The sequence below is a fragment of the Urocampus carinirostris genome, chromosome 12 (assembly GCF_059441175.1).
Source record: "Urocampus carinirostris isolate Australia breed hairy pipefish chromosome 12, RoL_Ucar_1.0, whole genome shotgun sequence".
Taxonomy (NCBI): domain Eukaryota; kingdom Metazoa; phylum Chordata; class Actinopteri; order Syngnathiformes; family Syngnathidae; genus Urocampus; species Urocampus carinirostris.
Genome location: NC_142360.1, coordinates 38,808,801 through 38,827,394, shown reverse-complemented (window position 1 = coordinate 38,827,394; position 18,594 = coordinate 38,808,801). Strand labels below are relative to the sequence as shown.

Here is an 18,594-nt window from a genome sequence, read left to right as displayed (position 1 = left end):
TACCGTTTTTTGTGTGTGTTCGGAATCGCACTGGAACAGGAAGCGGACAAACAAAAGTGTTGTTGTCGTTGCCGTGCTGCGAATCCTGGCAGAGCTGGATAGGGATCACGGGGATGAAGCAACACATTGTTCCAGTTGGAGCCTTAGCGTGGACAAACAGAGCAGCTAATTCTCTTGTCTACGGTGATGCGGTATGGCCTCGTGCTCTGTGCCGACACAGAGGTCTAAGGGGGGCGCTAGCGGGGTTGAGGCCATCTGGACCAATCAAGCAGCCCCCGTGGAGAGCTTTGTTCCTGTCCAGCGCACCGTTCTGCACCGGTGAAGGGTTAGCTCGACGCGCCGCCAATATACCTCCCCCACATCTCAACCAGCAGCTGAATACTGATGCAGCGGGTTCACACAAACACACTCAATGTCAATGCCAATATTAAAGCGTTAGAATTCAGAACATTTTAGCGCATAATGAAAAACAAAAAAGGCGGCAGCCTTTCCAGCAGCTCCATGTTATTTCGCTCTTTTTGTCTGTTTTAAATGTCTGCTTCTATTTTCGGTGTTTTTCGTCCCAATTGAAGGAGCAAAAAGTAAAAGGCCGCCGGTCGGGCCTAGGCTAAGAAGGCGACCACACAGACCAGCGCTTCCGAGCATGTTCCTGGCCAACGCCAGATCCATCGTCCACAAAATGAGTGAATTTGAGCTGCGGATCGCCACCAACAGCTTCGTCCGGAATTGCAGTATTTTTGTCATCACGGAGTCTTGGCTTCCTTGACGCCGCAGTCCAACTAGCAAAACGCACGCTACACCGACGCGACCGAGACTCCAGTAAAAACAGGGGTGGGGGACTATGCGCTGCAATAACAGCCGAATCATTGACACACACTGCTCACTCGATAGCAGTATCGTTTAGACCCTTCTATCTACCGAGAGAGCTAACGGTGGTCATTGTGGTTGCTGTTTACGTTCCACTGGAGGCTAACGTTAGCATAGCGCTAAATCTCCTGCCCGCTGCTATCAATGAACAGCAGCTTGCATTCCCCGACGGAGCTTTTATCATTGCCGGCGACTTTAATCAGGCATGCTTAAGGACTGTACTTCCCAAATTCATTCAATACGTGGACTGAGCAACCAGGGGAAAAAACACTGGACCGTGTGTACAGTAATATCAAACATCTTAGAGAGATAGATAGAGAGATAGAGAGATAGAGAGATAGAGAGATAGATAGATAGATAGATAGATAGATAGATAGATAGATAGATAGATAGATAGATAGATAGATAGATAGATAGATAGATAGATAGATAGATAGATAGATAGATAGATAGATAGATAGATAGATAGATAACCTTAATTATCCCAGTAGGGAAATTCACACTTCCAGCAGTATCCTTGTGTTGAAAAATAAAATAATTAAATAAAGATATAGAATACAAAAATACCCAATTTAACATGTTGATATAGAGTATTTCAATGGTGCTACGGAAAATACACATTGTAAAAAAAATAGGGTAATATGCAAATGTGGGGTTTTACTCCCCGGGGTGGAGTTAAAGAGCCTCACGGCATGAGGATTGACTAGATGACGAAAATATATTTTTTTGCACCAAACCATCGTCTTGTTTACTATGCTTTGTGGGTGTGACTTGTTGGCTGTGTTGTTGCCTTTCATATCTAGTTTATTTCGTTTTCAATAATTTACACGGAAGGGCACAGATTCATCATAGATCTAGTTTCTTGATTTTGCTCTCAATATGCATTCAAATTCAATATGTACACCAGGGGTGTCAAACTTATTTTAGCTAGGAGCCACATGCTATAAAAAAAACTCTCTCGGGGGCCGGACTAGTGGATTACAGTATACCGAAAGAAAGAGGGTGAAAAAGAGAGAAAGGGGGAAAAAAAGATAAGTAATGAGAAACAAATGAAAGGGAGAGAGAAATAAAGAGAGCACAATATAGAAAGGGAGAAAAAGGAGAAAGAAGGATACAAAAAATGAGAGAAAGACATAGAAAAGTAGAGAGAGAAAGCAAATAAAAGAATGAGAGAAGAGAAGGGGGCAGCACGGCGGCGCAGTGGTTAGCGCATGTGCGGCACAGTTAATGTCTTGGGAACCTACTGCGTGGGTTCAAATCCAGCTCCAGACTTCCTGTGCGGAGTTTGTATGTTCTCCCCGTGCTTGCGTGGGTTTCCTCCGGGCACTCCGGTTTCCTCCCACATTCCAAAAACATGCATGTCAGGTGAATTGGCCGGTCCAAATTGTCCCTAGGTGTGAATGAGCGAGTGAGTTGTCTGTCCCTGTGTGCCCTGCGATTGGCTAGCAACCAATTCAGGGTGTCCCCTGCCCACTGCCCGATGATTGCTGGGATGAGCTCCAGCACCCCCGCGACCCTACTGAGGATAAGCGGTGTAGCTAATGAGATGAGATGAGATGAGAAGAGAAGGAGAAAGAGACAGGGAAAATGAGCGAGTGTGAGATACTGAGAGAGAGAAAGAAAAAGAGAGCAGAAGAGAGAAAGTGAGAAAAAAGACATGACAAAAGAGAAAGAAAGAGAGGGAGGGAAAAAAAGAGAAAGTTAAAGTGAGAAAAAACAGCGCAAAGAAGAGAAATGAAAAGATAGAGAAAGAGAGGGTGAGAGAAAAAGAATGAAAGCAAGAATGAGAGAGATAGACAGAGAGAGTGAAAAGTGAGAAGAAAATGAGAGAGCGTGAGAAAGACATAAAATGAGAGGAAGAAGAGAGAGACCGCAACAGTTGTTTTGTGAGTGGCACCTGGCTTTGGCGACATCAAGTGGCCATATTTGAAACTTCAACTCATTGTTCTATTGTGCTTCATTTTGCAATGTCTCGCGGGCCAGATTAAAACCTTTGGCGGGCCTGATACGGCCCGCGGGCCACATGTTTGACTCCTGTGATGTACACCATTATCTTCGGGGGGAGCATGCCTTCGGACCCAACTAGAATTCCCCCAAAATTCTATGAGTAACACAATAAACTAGGGCTGTACAATGAAACAAAAAATAAAATAATTGTGATTTTTATTTGACCTGTATTACAATTTTGTTGCAATTTCAGGATTTTATAAGAAAAGTGCAGTTCCTCTGCTAGTTTTGTTTTTTTGTGAGAACTTGATCATAGTGACATGCAAACTTCTCTCGACAAGACCGACTGAGAGTATATGAATGTGAATAAACAACAATAGATCTACAATTAAAAACAGAATACAGGATTGTACTTAAATATATAGTCTTTACTGTAATAATACAAAAGTACGATAATGGAGGGCTTCTCCTTTCAGAGTAAAAAAAAAAAGCAATTTAGAGAGCAGCTGGCTAGCTGGACACTGGCATCGGGTTAGAGATATTTATTTCGTCCGGAGAAAAAGAAGAGAAAAATCAGCTGCAGATTGAAATATGTCCACCTGATGTTGACAAAGCCATGTATAATTTGCAAAGAAACTGGAGCTATTTACTTTCTCTCTTTCTTATCTCTGTCCTTCTCTCTCACTTTCTGACTTTCCCTCTTTTGTTCATCTTTTTCTGTCTTTTTTCCCCTTCTCTTCTCTTTTTTTTCCCTCCAACCCTTTTTTCTCTTTTTCACTGTCTTTTTCTCTGTATGTCTATGTCTTTATTTCTTTCACCCAATCTCGTTCTCCCTCTCTCTCTCTATTGTTCTCTTTCTCATTTGTTTCTTTTGTTCTCTTTCTCATTTCTGTCGGTCTCTCTCGCTCTTTTATTTCTCTCTCTTACTCCTATCTCCCCCTCTCTCTATCTCATTTCTCTCTCTCTTTCTCATTTCTCTTTCTCTACCTATCTCATTTCTCTCTCTCTCCCTCATTCCTCTCTCTCTTTCTCATTTCTCTCTCTCTCTTATTTCTCTCTCTCTTTTCCTCTTATTTCTCTCCCTCTTTTGCTCTCTCCCCCCTCTGTCCCCTTTTCTGTTCTCTCTCTCTTTCTCATGTTTCTCTTTCTTTCTTCTTCCCCTCTCTTTCTCTTATTTCTCTCTCGTTTCTCTCTCTCTCTCATTTCTCTCTCTCTTTCCCCCTCTGTCCCCTTTTCTGTTTTCTCTCTCTCTCTCTCTCTCATTTTTCTCTCTCCTATTTATCTCTCTCTTTCTCATTTCTCTCTCTCTCTCTCTCTCCTATTTATCTCTCTCTTTCTCATTTCTCTCTCTCTCTCTCTCTCTCCCCCCTCCATCCCCTTTTCTGTTCTCTCTCTCTTTCACCTTCTCTGTTCTCTCTTTACATCTTCAGTTATTTCTTTCTGCCTCTATCTTTCTCTCTCTTTTTTCTTCTCTCTTTCTCCGTTCAATCTTCTAGTCAGGCCCCCACCAGAGTCTATGCTCCACCATGTGACCCCGAGCTAAAATGAGTTCCCAGCCCTTGTCTAAGGTGTCGCCTACCTTTCCCCCTCCCATAGAACTAACACTAGTTGGCCAGACGATTGGACGAATGTGCCAAACATGGTAACCTAGACCTTCCCTGGAACAAAAATAAAGCCGAGCACAACGGCGCCCCCAACCTAAAAAAAAAAAACCCCGGCCCCAGTGTTTCCGAATGCATTCATGTGTATACTGTTGCCCTAATTGAGTGGGAGTTGCCCCCGCCCCTCCCATTCAAGCCGTCCTTGACCAAAATCAACATCACCTGTGACCCGCGTCGTCAACTTGGCTAGCCGAAAGCCAGCCCCCCCCGGTGGCTGGGAGGTGCGCGTTTGTCATGCTAATCAGATGGCCTAACCTTAATGACCCAGACATCTGCTAGCCCGCGTGTGTCAAGCCCCCGCATTCAATTCCGATCCCCCCGCCCGGATGCGAAAAAAAAAAAGAAGATAAGACCCTTGAGGCTGCTAAGAATGTGTGCGTTGGTGTATGTGCTAGCAAGAATGGTCACGAGAGTCTACAGTGGGTGCGCTTGAAACGAGCGCCTCTAAACGCGAGAATTTCGGTATACGGGTCTTTTCGGAGCAAAGACTACACAAAGGAAAATGCAGTTCCAAAGGCTACCACTAGAGACAGCTCACTGCTCGTGAAGAAAAAATAGATCTGCTGTAAAAAAAAAATCGGGGGGTTATATTCATTTAAGGCAGGGGTGTCAAACTCATTTTAACTCCACAGGATAGAACAAACATTCTGTCGGGGGCCGGACTAGTAGATTAAAGAGAAAGAAGAAGAGAGATAAACAAATAAGAGAGAAAGGGAGGGAAAAGGGAGTTTTTCCTTGCCCTCATGTAGGTTTTAGATCAGGGGATGGTGTCTTAATAGTATGTAGTTTGCAATAATCTGGTCTGTGCAGCCCTTTGAGACTCTTTGTGATTAAGGGTGTCACAAATAAATACGACTTGAGGTTTTTGAGGTTTCCCTTGCCCTCATGTAGGTTTTAGATCAGGGGATGGTGTTTTAATAGTTTGTGGTGTGCAATAATCTGTGCTCTGTGCATCCCTTTGAGACTCTTTGTGATTAAGGGTGTCACAAATGAATACGACTTGAGGTTTTTGAGTTTTCCCTTGCCCTCATGTAGGTTTTAGATCAGGGGATGGTGTCTTAATAGTATGTAGTTTGCAATAATCTGTTCTCTGTGCAGCCCTTTGAGACTCTTTGTGATTAAGGGTGTCACAAATAAATACGACTTGAGGTTTTTGAGGTTTCCCTTGCCCTCATGTAGGTTTTAGATCAGGGGATGGTGTCATAATAGTCTGTGGTTTGCAATAATATGTGGTCTGTGCAGCCCTTTGAGACTCTTTGTGATTAAGGGCGTCACAAATGAATATGACTTGAGGTTTTTGAGTGTTTTCCTTGCCCTTATGTAGGTTTTAGATCAGGGGATGGTGTCATAATCGTCTGTGGTTTGCAATAATCTGTGCAGCCCTTTGAGACTCTTTGTGATAAAGGGCGTCACAAATGAATATGACATGAGGTTTTTGAGTTTTCCCTTCCCTCAAGTAGGTTTTAGATCAGGGGATGGTGTCTTAATAGTCTGTGGTTTGCAATAATCTGTCCTCTGTGCAACCCTTTGAGACTCTTTGTGATTAAGGGCAATAGAAATAAACAGGACTTGACTTGATCCTGGAACAAATGAATCTCGTATGAAGAGGTACTAATGTATTCCCACTTGCTGCAAATAAACTCAGCCATAGTTACAGGCACACACACCTTAACCACACAAAAATCCAGAAAAAAAGGGGGTGCTGGGCTCAGACGAGACAGGAGACCACCGGGATTAAGACCCCAAACACATAGACACACAGGTTTTAGAGGAAAAGGCTGGGGGATGCGCTGTTAATTCAAGTGGGCTTCATAATGCCCCTGAACCTCCCACCTCTACTTCAGACTTCTGTGTGCATGCCCGTGTGGTACGAGTGTAATTTACCAGTCCAATAGACAGCGCCAATCCTCCATCTTAAAGTTTAACGGTTGAATTTGAATCTTTCATGATTATAATCTCTGCAGAGAGTCGCTCATGTGCAATCGTGTCTATGTCGAGAGTGGTAACGTACCATAATGACAGCGTCAACAAGTATTTAAGTTGTTTATGTCTCAACTGACCGAGCACTTTGCCTAATTGCTTGTATTTATATTTATTTTATGAATCCCTAGTATGTTAAATAAAACATAGTATTGAAGGATTTTATACATTTGACTATAAAGGATTTTATACGGTTGAATACAAATTACATTTAATGCAAAAGATATTCACTGACTGGGCTGTGGTGCCAGGTCAGGGCACCCTGGTGGAAAATGTTGTTTACAGGAACGGCGGGAACGGGACGCACGGCTGATAAGATAATCAGCACGTCCAGACGCTGTTGACACAGAAAGGCCCTGATGACGTAGAAACGCTCTTCTACGAGATGGTGAAGCCCAGGGGGGCTTCCCTGGCGCGCCCATGGGAGGAGTTGGAAAGCCATTATGCGGGGAGAAGATGGCCAATAGGAGAAAGCTAAAGGACTTGAGAAAAAGGCTTCCCAGAGACTCAAACGTCACTAATTTGGTCGTTTTTCGATGGAGTACACTTAGTTAAATTGTTAGGGAAATTAAATCTGTCCCCGTGTGGAAATTTCGGCTTTCCTGTTCATTTTTTTTCCTCAAGAAACGAGCTCGCATAAATTTTTGGGTGAACGTAAGTTGTGTTTGTTTAATGGAGTCAGATAAATTCGAACAATTTGGTAAACGGTACATTTTGATATTTAAATACCAACAGTATTCATTTTAGGATGTCTTCATACATTTATCATTCCCCACATCATTAATTTGGCTTCATGCTTAATTTAAGAAAAAATGTATAACTAGATTTGACGCATCGTTTTAATAGTCGTGACTAGTTGACTGTTAAAATAGTCATCAGTTGCAACCCTAATCTTTAATAGTGTGTTTGTTGTATTACATCTATCAATTGCTTTCTATCCAAAATACTTTCAATCAAGAAACTCGACTGAGGCAGCATTGGGAGAAAGATCTGGCCTAGTGCTATAATTACGTGAACAACTCTCCTAAAACAACCTCGCGGAGCCTGTATTTCACCAACGCCAAATCCATTACTCATGAAACAGATGACCTGGAGCTATAACTCGTGGGAAACCGCTACATTCGTGACTCTGGTATTTTAATCATCGCGGAGATCTGGCTGAAGACGCCGTTGCCTAATGCTAGTGTGTAGCTAGCCTTCCACTCTCTAGACTGCAAAAGGGGAAGCCCTCTAATTTTGTTATACAGTACTTTGGTGTTTTTCCTTGCCCTCATGTAGGTTTTAGATCAGGGGATGGTGTCCTAATAGTCTGTAGTTTGCAAAAATCTGTGGTCTGTGAAGCCCTTTAAGACTCCTTGAAGTTAAGGGCCAAACAGATAAACAGGACTTTACTTCTTTTTGAGTTTTCCCTTGCCCTCATGTAGGTTTTAGATCAGGGGAGGGTGTCATAATAGTCTGTTGTTTGTTATACTCTGTGATCTGTGCAGCCCTTTGAGACTCCTTGTGATTAAGGGAAGGATTTTAGTATGAAAAAAAAAATCACAATTAATTGGATGGAGTGACTTTGACGAGATCTTTGTCCACACATCGAGGAAGCCCCCACTTCCTACTTTTGCTTCCTGTATCCAGCGATTGAGAGTGGCCCCTGAGTAGTGTAGCATTGTTGTGAGAAAAGTGAAAGTGAATATAAGGGTGTCCCAATTTTAACATGAGTGGACTTGACATGTTTTTGAGTTTTTCCTTGCCCTCATGTAGGTTTTAGATCAGGGGAGGGTGTCATTTTAGTCTGTGCAGCCCTTTGAGACTCCTTGTGATTAAGGGGGTCACAATTTTAACACGACTGGACTTGACTTTTATATGATGACGATAATAAAGACCATTTATTCAACTGCGATTCAGTTTTATTTGTTGATCTATTGTTGTTATTTTGTTGCAGTCGTATACTCTCATTTGGTAATGACGTCAGTTTGAGTGTCATTATGATCAAGTTCTCACATAAAAGAAAACCAGCACAGAAATATTTTCAAATCGAAGATTGTATCAAAATTTGGAATGCAGGTAGAAAAAAAAAATCATGAAGCACTATTTCGAACCATTCGAATCATTAATGGTAAAACATTCATGCCGGTGGAGGCTGTCGATTAGGAGCAAAGTCCAAGGACAGTGAAATGATCGACACTTCGACCAAATAGGTCGCGTTTCAGAGTTGTTCATCGAAGTCAATCAAAGCAACTTCCATTAGACGTCAGTCGTCTGGACTGGAGGGGGGATTACCTCATGTGTGGCCCCTTCGTTTCTTCATGCTGAGGTTTTTCCTTGCCCTCATGTAGGTTTTAGATCAGGGGATGGTGTCCTAATAGTCTGTGATTTACAATAATAAACTGGCAATTTAACTTCCATTGGCTCCTCGCCAGAGACTTGGAACAAATGGAACTGACAGCACTTGTTTCATAGATTTGATGTACTGGATCACTCATTGTATATCCTCTATATACCATTATCTCTCAAAAATCTGAATCTATTTCAATTTGGAGTTGGTACGAAGACGATGGCATCTTCATAGATTTCCAACTTTTTGCATCCGCCCTTAAAAGGGTATAAGCGTCTTTGGACACCTTGATGCCATGAATAGAACTCTGCATATACCCTTTACATATTTTGGAACCCTAAAATCAGTTTAAAACCCTAACTTGCAGCCCATACCCTAGTTTTACATCTAACCCTAACTGTCTCAAACCGTAACCCTAGTTCAAAACCCTAAGTTCAGTTTGGAGACCTAACACGGAGCTCAAGCACTAGTTCCTAGCCCTAACCCTGTTTCAAATCGTAACCCTAGTTCAAAACCCTACGTTCAGTTTGGAGACCTAACACGGAGCTCAAGCACTAGTTCCCAGCCCTAACCCTGTTTCAAATCGTAACCCTAGTTCAAATCCCTACGTTCAGTTTAAAAACCTAACATGCAGCTTAAACCCTAGTTCCTAGCCCTAACCCCATTTCAAATCGTTACCCTAGTTCAAAACCATACGTTCAGTTTAGAAACCTAACAAGCAGCTCAAGCCCTGGTTCCTAGCCTTAACCCTGTTTCAAACCGTAACTCTAGATCAAAACCCTATGTTCAGTTTAGAAACCTAACATGCAGCTCAAGCCCCAGTTCTAGCTAAAACCCTGTTTCAAATCGTAGCCCTAGTTCAAAACCCAAGGTTCAGTTTAGATACCTAACACGGAGATCAAGCACCAGTTCCTAGACCTAACCCTGTTTCACACCGTCACTACAGTTCAAAACCCTTTTGAAACCTATTTCAATATGTAGTTAGTACGGAGACGATGGCATAGTACTCTGCATATACCCTTTTCTACTGACTTTGGGGATAAATGTACATCATCCGGAAGAAACGATACGGCTATGCTATCAGGGATTTCGATTAAAGAGCTGTTGTGGTTACGCTTGTGATACATGGAAACCGTAACCATGGGGGGCGTGGCTTGGCGCTCGCCGTCGGATCTATGAATTAGTCTGTTGTGTGGGTTTTTCATCACAAAGTGTCTCAACAAAGAACATAGATTGATTAATGAACTTCTATTAAGAATTCCTCAGTGACGTATAGCCAAAATGGGGTCTGTTGGTGTGACACCTTGACTGTAAACTATTACTGGTTCAGATCCTACCTCTCAGATAGTACACACTGTGTTAAATATAGTGAAATGACATCTGAGCCTCTTTAGTGTTACCTTTGGTGTTCCGCAGGGTTCAGTACTAGGCCCTCTTCTTTTCAGCAGTTACATGCTTCCATGAGGTGATATTATTCGCAAGTATAATATCAGTTTCCATTGCTACGCAAATGACACTCAACTATATCATCTGATGGAAGAATCTGCCAAACTAAACTGTGGAAATTTGGAGGTCTGCCTCACTGAGATAAAAGAATAGATGTCACTCAACTTCTTGCGCCTTAACTCTGAAAAGACCGAAATAAACATGACTTGACATACTGGACCGAACAGGTTGCACAATAAGAGAAGCTAGGGCTATGCATGCACCAAACCTGACGTAGGGCTTGATAAAATTGGAATGCTATGGAGGAATTTTCACAAATACAGTGGAACCTCGCTTGTTCGCGGTTCCACTTTTGCGGGTTCAGAGCTAAAAATATACCTTACCTTCTCAATAAAAGCATTTATTGAGCAAGCGCGAGGTTATGTCAACTGAGAACACGGTGTGGACACTCTTATTGTGAAGGGGAGGGAGAGGCCCTGACACAAGCTTAGTCATGGGGAGTTACCGCTTCGCTTACCCCCCTCTCCTTCAACTCCTCCTACCTCACCCCCTTCTTATGTGGCGCTAACTACCTGTATACGTTTTTTTAAGCATTTTTGAAGGGGCGCCGCTACTTCGCGGATTTTCAGTTTTCGCGGGTGGTCTCGGTCCCCATTAACCGCGATATCGAGGGATTACTGTAGTGCATTTTCACCAAGTCATGCGTACTTATGAAGAAAGCCATATAACCTATGCCTCCCGATCCCTCCTCAAGCGTTTTGTTAGCTTGTTTCTCTTGCCGTCATTGAAGTTCACCAGTTTTTGCCCTGACTTGACTCGCATGCCTCAATCAGCTTTGTTGAAGCGGCATTAGGATTAATCAAGTCCAAAAAAAAAAGCCAACAATATGCCAAATGCTATCAAGTGGGTCACTCTTCAAAAGAGGCTTTTTCCATCCCCATCTCTATTAATCCAATGAACTGTGGCTGTAACCTGTGACTAGAGAGGATTACCAAACTTAATTCATTGAGGGGTTAAAAAGAGGATTGTCGTCTTGTGTGACTTTATCCACGATGACGCATCATCTCTGTAGAAACAGGAACTGAAATTAAAACTGGAGTGTCACAAAATGTTTAATAAATGCAACAACGAATGCTGTCATAGTGGGAAGTAGTTACTTCGAAATAGCATTACAAAGAGCTGTTACCTTTAAAACTTGACAATTGACTGCAACAGGGGCTTACAGGGCTACGTCTATCACAGAGATTTTATCTAAAGCTGAAATTTAGATGATTTCATACATTTCTTATATGACAGCAATAATGAGCAGGTCCTTTATTTCTACACAATATCTCCATTCCCTGCGATTGGCTGGCAACCAGTTCAGGGTGTCCCCTGCCCACTGCCCGATGATTGCTGGGATGGGCTCCAGCACCCCCGCGACCCTACTGAGGATAAGCGGTGCAGCTAATGAGATGAGATATCTCCATTCCATTGTTCCACGGACAGACTGAGGAGATCATTTCTTCCTCATGCCATGAGGATCTTTAATTCCACCTGGGGGAGTAAAAGCCCACAGTTGCATATTACACTATTACAGTGTGTATTTTCCGTAGCACTATTTAAATATTCCATAGCAAAACGTTATATTGGGTATTTTTGTATTCTATATCTTTATTTTATTCTTTTATTTTTCAACACAAGGATACTGCTGGAAGTATGAATTTCCCTGTGGGGATGAATAAAGTATCTATCTATCATAGTTTTGCTTATTTTAGTGCGATATACACACAAAAAAAATGGAACGAACATTAAATGCAACAAAAAAATCACCAAATACGTCGCAAAATATGCTATCATAGTTTTGTGTGCTTGTTTAGGGTTGTGATGGCCCAGGAGAAGAAGCTGTCTCTGAGCCTAGTTTTGAGGGACCTGTAGCGCCTACTAGAGGCCAACAGGTCAAAGAGGTGGTAACTAGTGTGGGACTAGTCCTTACAACGTTGATGTCCCTGCTGAAGTATTGTCAGCTTGCTATGTCGTCCAGACTGGGCAGAGAGCCGGTGATTTTCTGGGCTGAGTTGATTACCCTCTGTATGTTTTTCCTATCTGCCTTTATCCCAGCATACCACACCGTGACGCCGTACACCAGCATACATAGTAATCTACCGTCAATTCTTAGAAATTTGGTGGATATGTTTTCAAGGTTTGTACACGTTATATGGCCCAATTCAAGCACTTTTTAAAGACTTTCAAAACTGGTACAATTGAAAAAAGAAATCCAAGGCCGGTCTAAAGAACGAGAGCGTAAACCTTAGTTTCAAAGCCTAACTCTAGCCCCGAACATATTTTGGAACCCTAAAATCAGTTTAAAACCATAACTTGCAGCCCATACCCTAGTTTTACATCTAACCCTAGCCCTGACTGTCTCAAACCGTAACCCTAGTTCAAAACCCTACGTTCAGTTTGGAGACCTAACACGGAGCTCAAGCACTAGTTCCTAGCCCTAACCCTGTTTCAAATCGTAACCCTAGTTCAAAACCCTACGTTCAGTTTAAAAACCTAACATGCAGCTTAAGCCTTAGTTCCTAGCCCTAACCCCGTTTCAAATCGTAACCCTAGTTCAAAACCCTACGTTCAGTTTGGAGACCTAACACGGAGCTCAAGCACTAGTTCCTAGCCCTAACCCTGTTTCAAATCGTAACCCTAGTTCAAAACCCTACGTTCAGTTTAAAAACCTAACATGCAGCTTAAGCCCTAGTTCCTAGCCCTAACCCTGTTTCAAATCGTAACCCTAGTTCAAAACCCTACGTTCAGTTTGGAGACCTAACACGGAGATCAAGCACTAGTTCCTAGCCCTAACCCTGTTTCAAATCGTAACCCTAGTTCAAAACCCTACGTTCAGTTTGGAGACCTAACACGGAGCTCAAGCACTAGTTCCTAGTCCTAACCCTGTTTCAAACCGTCACTACAGTTCAAAACCCTACGTACAGTTTAGAAACCTAACATGCAGCTCAAGCCCTAGTTCCTAGCCCTAACCCTGTTTCAAATCGTAACCCTAATTCAAAACCCTACATTCAGTTTGGAGACCTAACACGGAGCTCAAGCACTAGTTCCTAGCCCTAACCCTGTTTCAAATCGTAACCCTAGTTCAAAACCCTACGTTCAGTTTAAAAACCTAACATGCAGCTTAAGCCTTAGTTCCTAGCCCTAACCCCGTTTCAAATCGTAACCCTAGTTCAAAACCCTACGTTCAGTTTGGAGACCTAACACGGAGCTCAAGCACTAGTTCCTAGCCCTAACCCTGTTTCAAATCGTAACCCTAGTTCAAAACCCTACGTTCAGTTTAAAAACCTAACATGCAGCTTAAGCCCTAGTTCCTAGCCCTAACCCTGTTTCAAATCGTAACCCTAGTTCAAAACCCTACGTTCAGTTTGGAGACCTAACACGGAGATCAAGCACCAGTTCCTAGTCCTAACCCTGTTTCAAACCGTCACTACAGTTCAAAACCCTACGTACAGTTTAGAAACCTAACATGCAGCTCAAGCCCTAGTTCCTAGCCCTAACCCTGTTTCAAATCGTAACCCTAATTCAAAACCCTACATTCAGTTTGGAGACCTAACACGGAGCTCAAGCACTAGTTCCTAGCCCTAACCCTGTTTCAAATCGTAACCCTAGTTCAAAACCCTACGTTCAGTTTAAAAACCTAACATGCAGCTTAAGCCTTAGTTCCTAGCCCTAACCCCGTTTCAAATCGTAACCCTAGTTTAAAACCCTACGTTCAGTTTGGAGACCTAACACGGAGCTCAAGCACTAGTTCCCAGCCCTAACCCTGTTTCAAATCGTAACCCTAGTTCAAAACCCTACGTTCAGTTTAAAAACCTAACATGCAGCTTAAACCCTAGTTCCTAGCCCTAACCCTGTTTCAAATCGTAACCCTAGTTCAAAACCCTACGTTCAGTTTGGAGACCTAACACGGAGATCAAGCACCAGTTCCTAGTCCTAACCCTGTTTCAAACCGTCACTACAGTTCAAAACCCTACGTACAGTTTAGAAACCTAACATGCAGCTCAAGCCCTAGTTCCTAGCCCTAACCCTGTTTCAAATCGTAACCCTAATTCAAAACCCTACATTCAGTTTGGAGACCTAACACGGAGCTCAAGCACTAGTTCCTAGCCCTAACCCTGTTTCAAATCGTAACCCTAGTTCAAAACCCTACGTTCAGTTTAAAAACCTAACATGCAGCTTAAGCCTTAGTTCCTAGCCCTAACCCCGTTTCAAATCGTAACCCTAGTTCAAAACCCTACGTTCAGTTTGGAGACCTAACACGGAGCTCAAGCACTAGTTCCTAGCCCTAACCCTGTTTCAAATCGTAACCCTAGTTCAAAACCCTACGTTCAGTTTAAAAACCTAACATGCAGCTTAAGCCCTAGTTCCTAGCCCTAACCCTGTTTCAAATCGTAACCCTAGTTCAAAACCCTACGTTCAGTTTGGAGACCTAACACGGAGATCAAGCACCAGTTCCTAGTCCTAACCCTGTTTCAAACCGTCACTACAGTTCAAAACCCTTTGTACAGTTTAGAAACCTAACATGCAGCTCAAGCCCTAGTTCCTAGCCCTAACCCTGTTTCAAATCGTAACCCTAGTTCAAAACCCTACGTTCAGTTTAAAAACCTAACATGCAGCTTAAGCCTTAGTTCCTAGCCCTAACCCCGTTTCAAATCGTAACCCTAGTTCAAAACCCTACGTTCAGTTTGGAGACCTAACACGGAGCTCAAGCACTAGTTCCTAGCCCTAACCCTGTTTCAAATCGTAACCCTAGTTCAAAACCCTACGTTCAGTTTAAAAACCTAACATGCAGCTTAAGCCCTAGTTCCTAGCACTAACCCCATTTCAAACAATAACTCTAGTTCAAAACCTTATGTTCAGTTTAGAAACCTAGCATGCAGCTCAAGCCCCAGTTCCTAGTCCTAACCCTGTTTCAAATCGTAACCCTAGTTCAAAACCATACGTTCAGTTTAGAAACCTAACAAGCAGCTCAAGCCCTGGTTCCTAGCCTTAACCCTGTTTCAAACCGTAACTCTAGATCAAAACCCTATGTTCAGTTTAGAAACCAAACATGCAGCTCAAGCCCCAGTTCCTAGCCCTAACCCTGTTTCAAATCGTAACCCTAGTTCAAAACCCTACGTTCAGTTTAGAAACCTAATATGGAGCTGTAGTCCTAGTTCCTAACCCTAAACATATACCAAAATTCAGATTACTACCCTATTAGGGAGCCTACACCGTAATTTCTTACACTATAATAATAATATAATAATAAAATAAGTTTTAAACCCTTATTAGAAGCCCAAACCTTATGTCCTAACCCTAACCTAACCTCTTTTTCTCGCCCTCTCTTTCTTTTATTTCTTTCTCTTCTTTTCTTTCTCCTCAATCGACTAGTCCGGACCCCAAGAGAATGTTTGTTCTATTGTGTGGCCCCCGGGTTAAAATGAGTCTGACACCCCTGATATAAAGAGGGGCTGAAGTTAAGAAACTCCCATCTAGAAAAAAAAAATGAGAAATGTATTCGGAGAATTAAGCATTTCCACCTCATCCGTTGACCGGAATATCCTCACATTTTGATGGATTATCAAAAAAACCATTCCCTGTTGTAAACAAGTTTTGAATCGAGACTCATTTTCATGATACTGAATTCTTATCTTAACTTATGTTTGAGAAATTTGAGTTTTTTGGAATTCTCACAAACTCTGTGTTTTTGTTGCATTACAACAAATTCCACACAGGATGTTAGATCTCATTCATATGTTAAGCCATAGGCGTGTGCGACTGTCTTTTTCCTTTGGCACTTTATGGTCTTCAGCGCTTGCCGTACCTTCAGCTCTATCACCTCGTGCTGAAGATGTATGCAGTATTTCACAGACGCCCTGACTTTTTTGTACTGTTTATTGAATGCAGGCAATAAACCGAGTGACTGTGAACCCTTGTGTCACTCATGAAACATGGCAACCATTTTAAGCACTTACAAGCACTGCACCTATATCACCCTGAGTGACTCAGTCAAAAATTTCGGTATCATAATTGACTCCGATCTGTCCTTTAAAACACACGTTAAGAATATAAGTAGAACAACTTTTTTCCATGTTAGCAACATTGCTAAAATTCGCCCTATGCTGTCTCAGTCGGATGCGGGGATTATAATTCACCCGGTTGTTACCTCCCGTCTCGATTACTGTAATGCACTACTCTCCGGTCCCCTAAGTCCAAAATCAAGAGCCTTCAGCTGGTACAAAATGCTGCAACCAGGCTTTTAACTAAGACACATTACATGACCCCGATTTTAGCTAACCTGCATTGGCTCCCTGTTAGCTTAAGATGTGATTTCAAGGTTCTGTTGTCAGTATACAAAATCATGCATGGACTTGCCCCTTCATATCTTTCAGATTTAATCTCCCCCTATGTTCAGGTCCGGAGCCTTCACTCTGAAAATGCTGGGCCCAAGAGCCAAGAAGAAATCCTGAGATTCGATCTGCAACCTCAGTGGAACGGTTTAAATCTAGGCTTAAAACACACTTCTATTCTATAGCATATGAAAAACATATATTCTATGTTGGCAATATCAGGGGATGGTGTCATAATAGTCTGTAGTTTGCAAATAGTCTTTGATCTGTGCAGCCCTTTGAGACTCTTTGTGATTAAGGGTGTCACAAATGAATATGACTTGAGGTTTTTGAGTTTTTCCCTTGCCCTATGTAGGTTTTAGATCAGGGGATGGTGTTTTAATAGTCTGTGGTGTGCAATAATCTGTGCTCTGTGCAGCCCTTTGAGACTCTTTGTGATTAAGGGCGTCACAAATGAATATGACTTGAGGTTTTTGAGTTTTCCCTTGCCCTCATGTAGGTTTTAGATCAGGGGATGGTGTCTTAATAGTCTGTGGCTTGCAATAATCTGTGGACGGTGCCGTCCTTTGAGACTCTTTGTGATTAAGGGCGTCACAAATGAATATGACTAGGGGTTTTTGAGTTTTCCCTTGCCCTCATGTAGGTTTTAGATCAGGGGATGGTGTCTTAATAGTCTGTGGTTTGCAATAATCTGTGGACGGTGCCGTCTTTTGAGACTCTTTGTGATTAAGGGCGTCACAAATAAACAGGACTTGACTTGACCTAAAATTCAAGCACGTTTTTAACTCTGAATACACACCGTTACCTTTCACGCACTTTCGAGGATTTCGAGCACCCGTACAAACCCCGTGATGACATAAAAACTCACTTTAATCGACCAATGGTTGAACACTAGCTATGAAGTGAGTCTGTTACCATGGTAACGAGAGATTTGGGGGCTCCCGATGCTAAAACCCATTTAAATAACAAGCACGTGCATTTAGCGGTTCGAATATTTGGTTATAATTCAGACAAACGATCAAATAAAGACAAAATTAAGAATGATTAGGAGAACTGACAAGTAAAGGTAAATGACTTACTGAATGTCTTGATTGTGGAAACATCATGACAGTCCCTTGTTGTTCTTCCTGACTCTTAAAATCAAAAAGGCTGGTGTTGATAATTTCCCTTTGTCCTCTCCCCCGAAAAATCAAACTATTTTCAAGCGGAGCTGTCCAGCGTCCACCTCCCCAAAAGACCCTTCCTCAAATCCAAACGTTGACTCTGTGGAGGTCTTTCCGACGTGTTTTAAGCTAGCTAGTGAGCTCAACTAGCCGTATTTCTTCTCCCCCTTCCACAAGAAACTGTCATTCAAAAATGATTTATCGCTCGGAAGGACATTTGGAATTTGGCTTAGCGCTCACTCGGCTTCAACAAGAAGATGAATTAAAGGGTGAGAAAATGAGCAAAAAAAACGGGAATATTAACAAGGTCGAAGAAGTTTGTTGTGAAAAAAAGGAGGAAAAATAACAAAATGTCTGCTGTGGTGGTGAGTTCAATCCCGTTTTTCACGTGAGTGGAAAAAAAAGCCAGGAAAGAAAAAGGAAGAAACGTTCGTAAAAGATGTCGCTTGGTATCCGTTGATAACTTTGAGAAGAAAAATAGAAAGCGTTTTTAAAAAAGTCGTGGGATGTCTTTTTGCTGCGGGTGCGGAGTCAAGTCTGGTGCGTGTTGCCTTCTCTGAAGGACGACGGCTTGCCGTGTGCCTGAACGCCCCTCATAGAGCTAGACCACATAGATCAACCGTTAGGTGAAGAGAAGAGCGGTCACGAACGTTCGGCATAGATATACACGGCGACGTCGATACTTACAGCAACCTATTGCGCATGTCTGAGCAAACAGTGCCATCCTGTGGCGAGATTTATGTAAATACACGTCCACAAAATTAATAAAATTACATTTTAAACGAAATCTATAAACAGGAGTGTCAAACTCATTTTTCTCTTGA

General features: G+C 42.4%; 1 protein-coding gene across 2 annotated transcripts in view; it reads right to left on the bottom strand.

Annotated features, from left to right (window-relative positions):
• Window positions 1-18,366, bottom strand: part of tle5 (TLE family member 5, transcriptional modulator) — a 90,226-nt gene extending 71,860 nt beyond the window's left edge. The window contains exon 1 of one of the 2 annotated variants that reach the window (XM_088349137.1): window positions 17,687-18,366. In XM_088349137.1, the coding sequence (XP_088205263.1) occupies window positions 17,687-17,713 (27 nt within the window). In that variant the 5' untranslated portion in view covers window positions 17,714-18,366. The remainder of the gene's footprint in view (window positions 1-17,686) is intronic. The other variant, XM_088349136.1, reaches the window with a different exon arrangement.
• Between the last annotated feature and the right edge of the window lie 228 nt (window positions 18,367-18,594).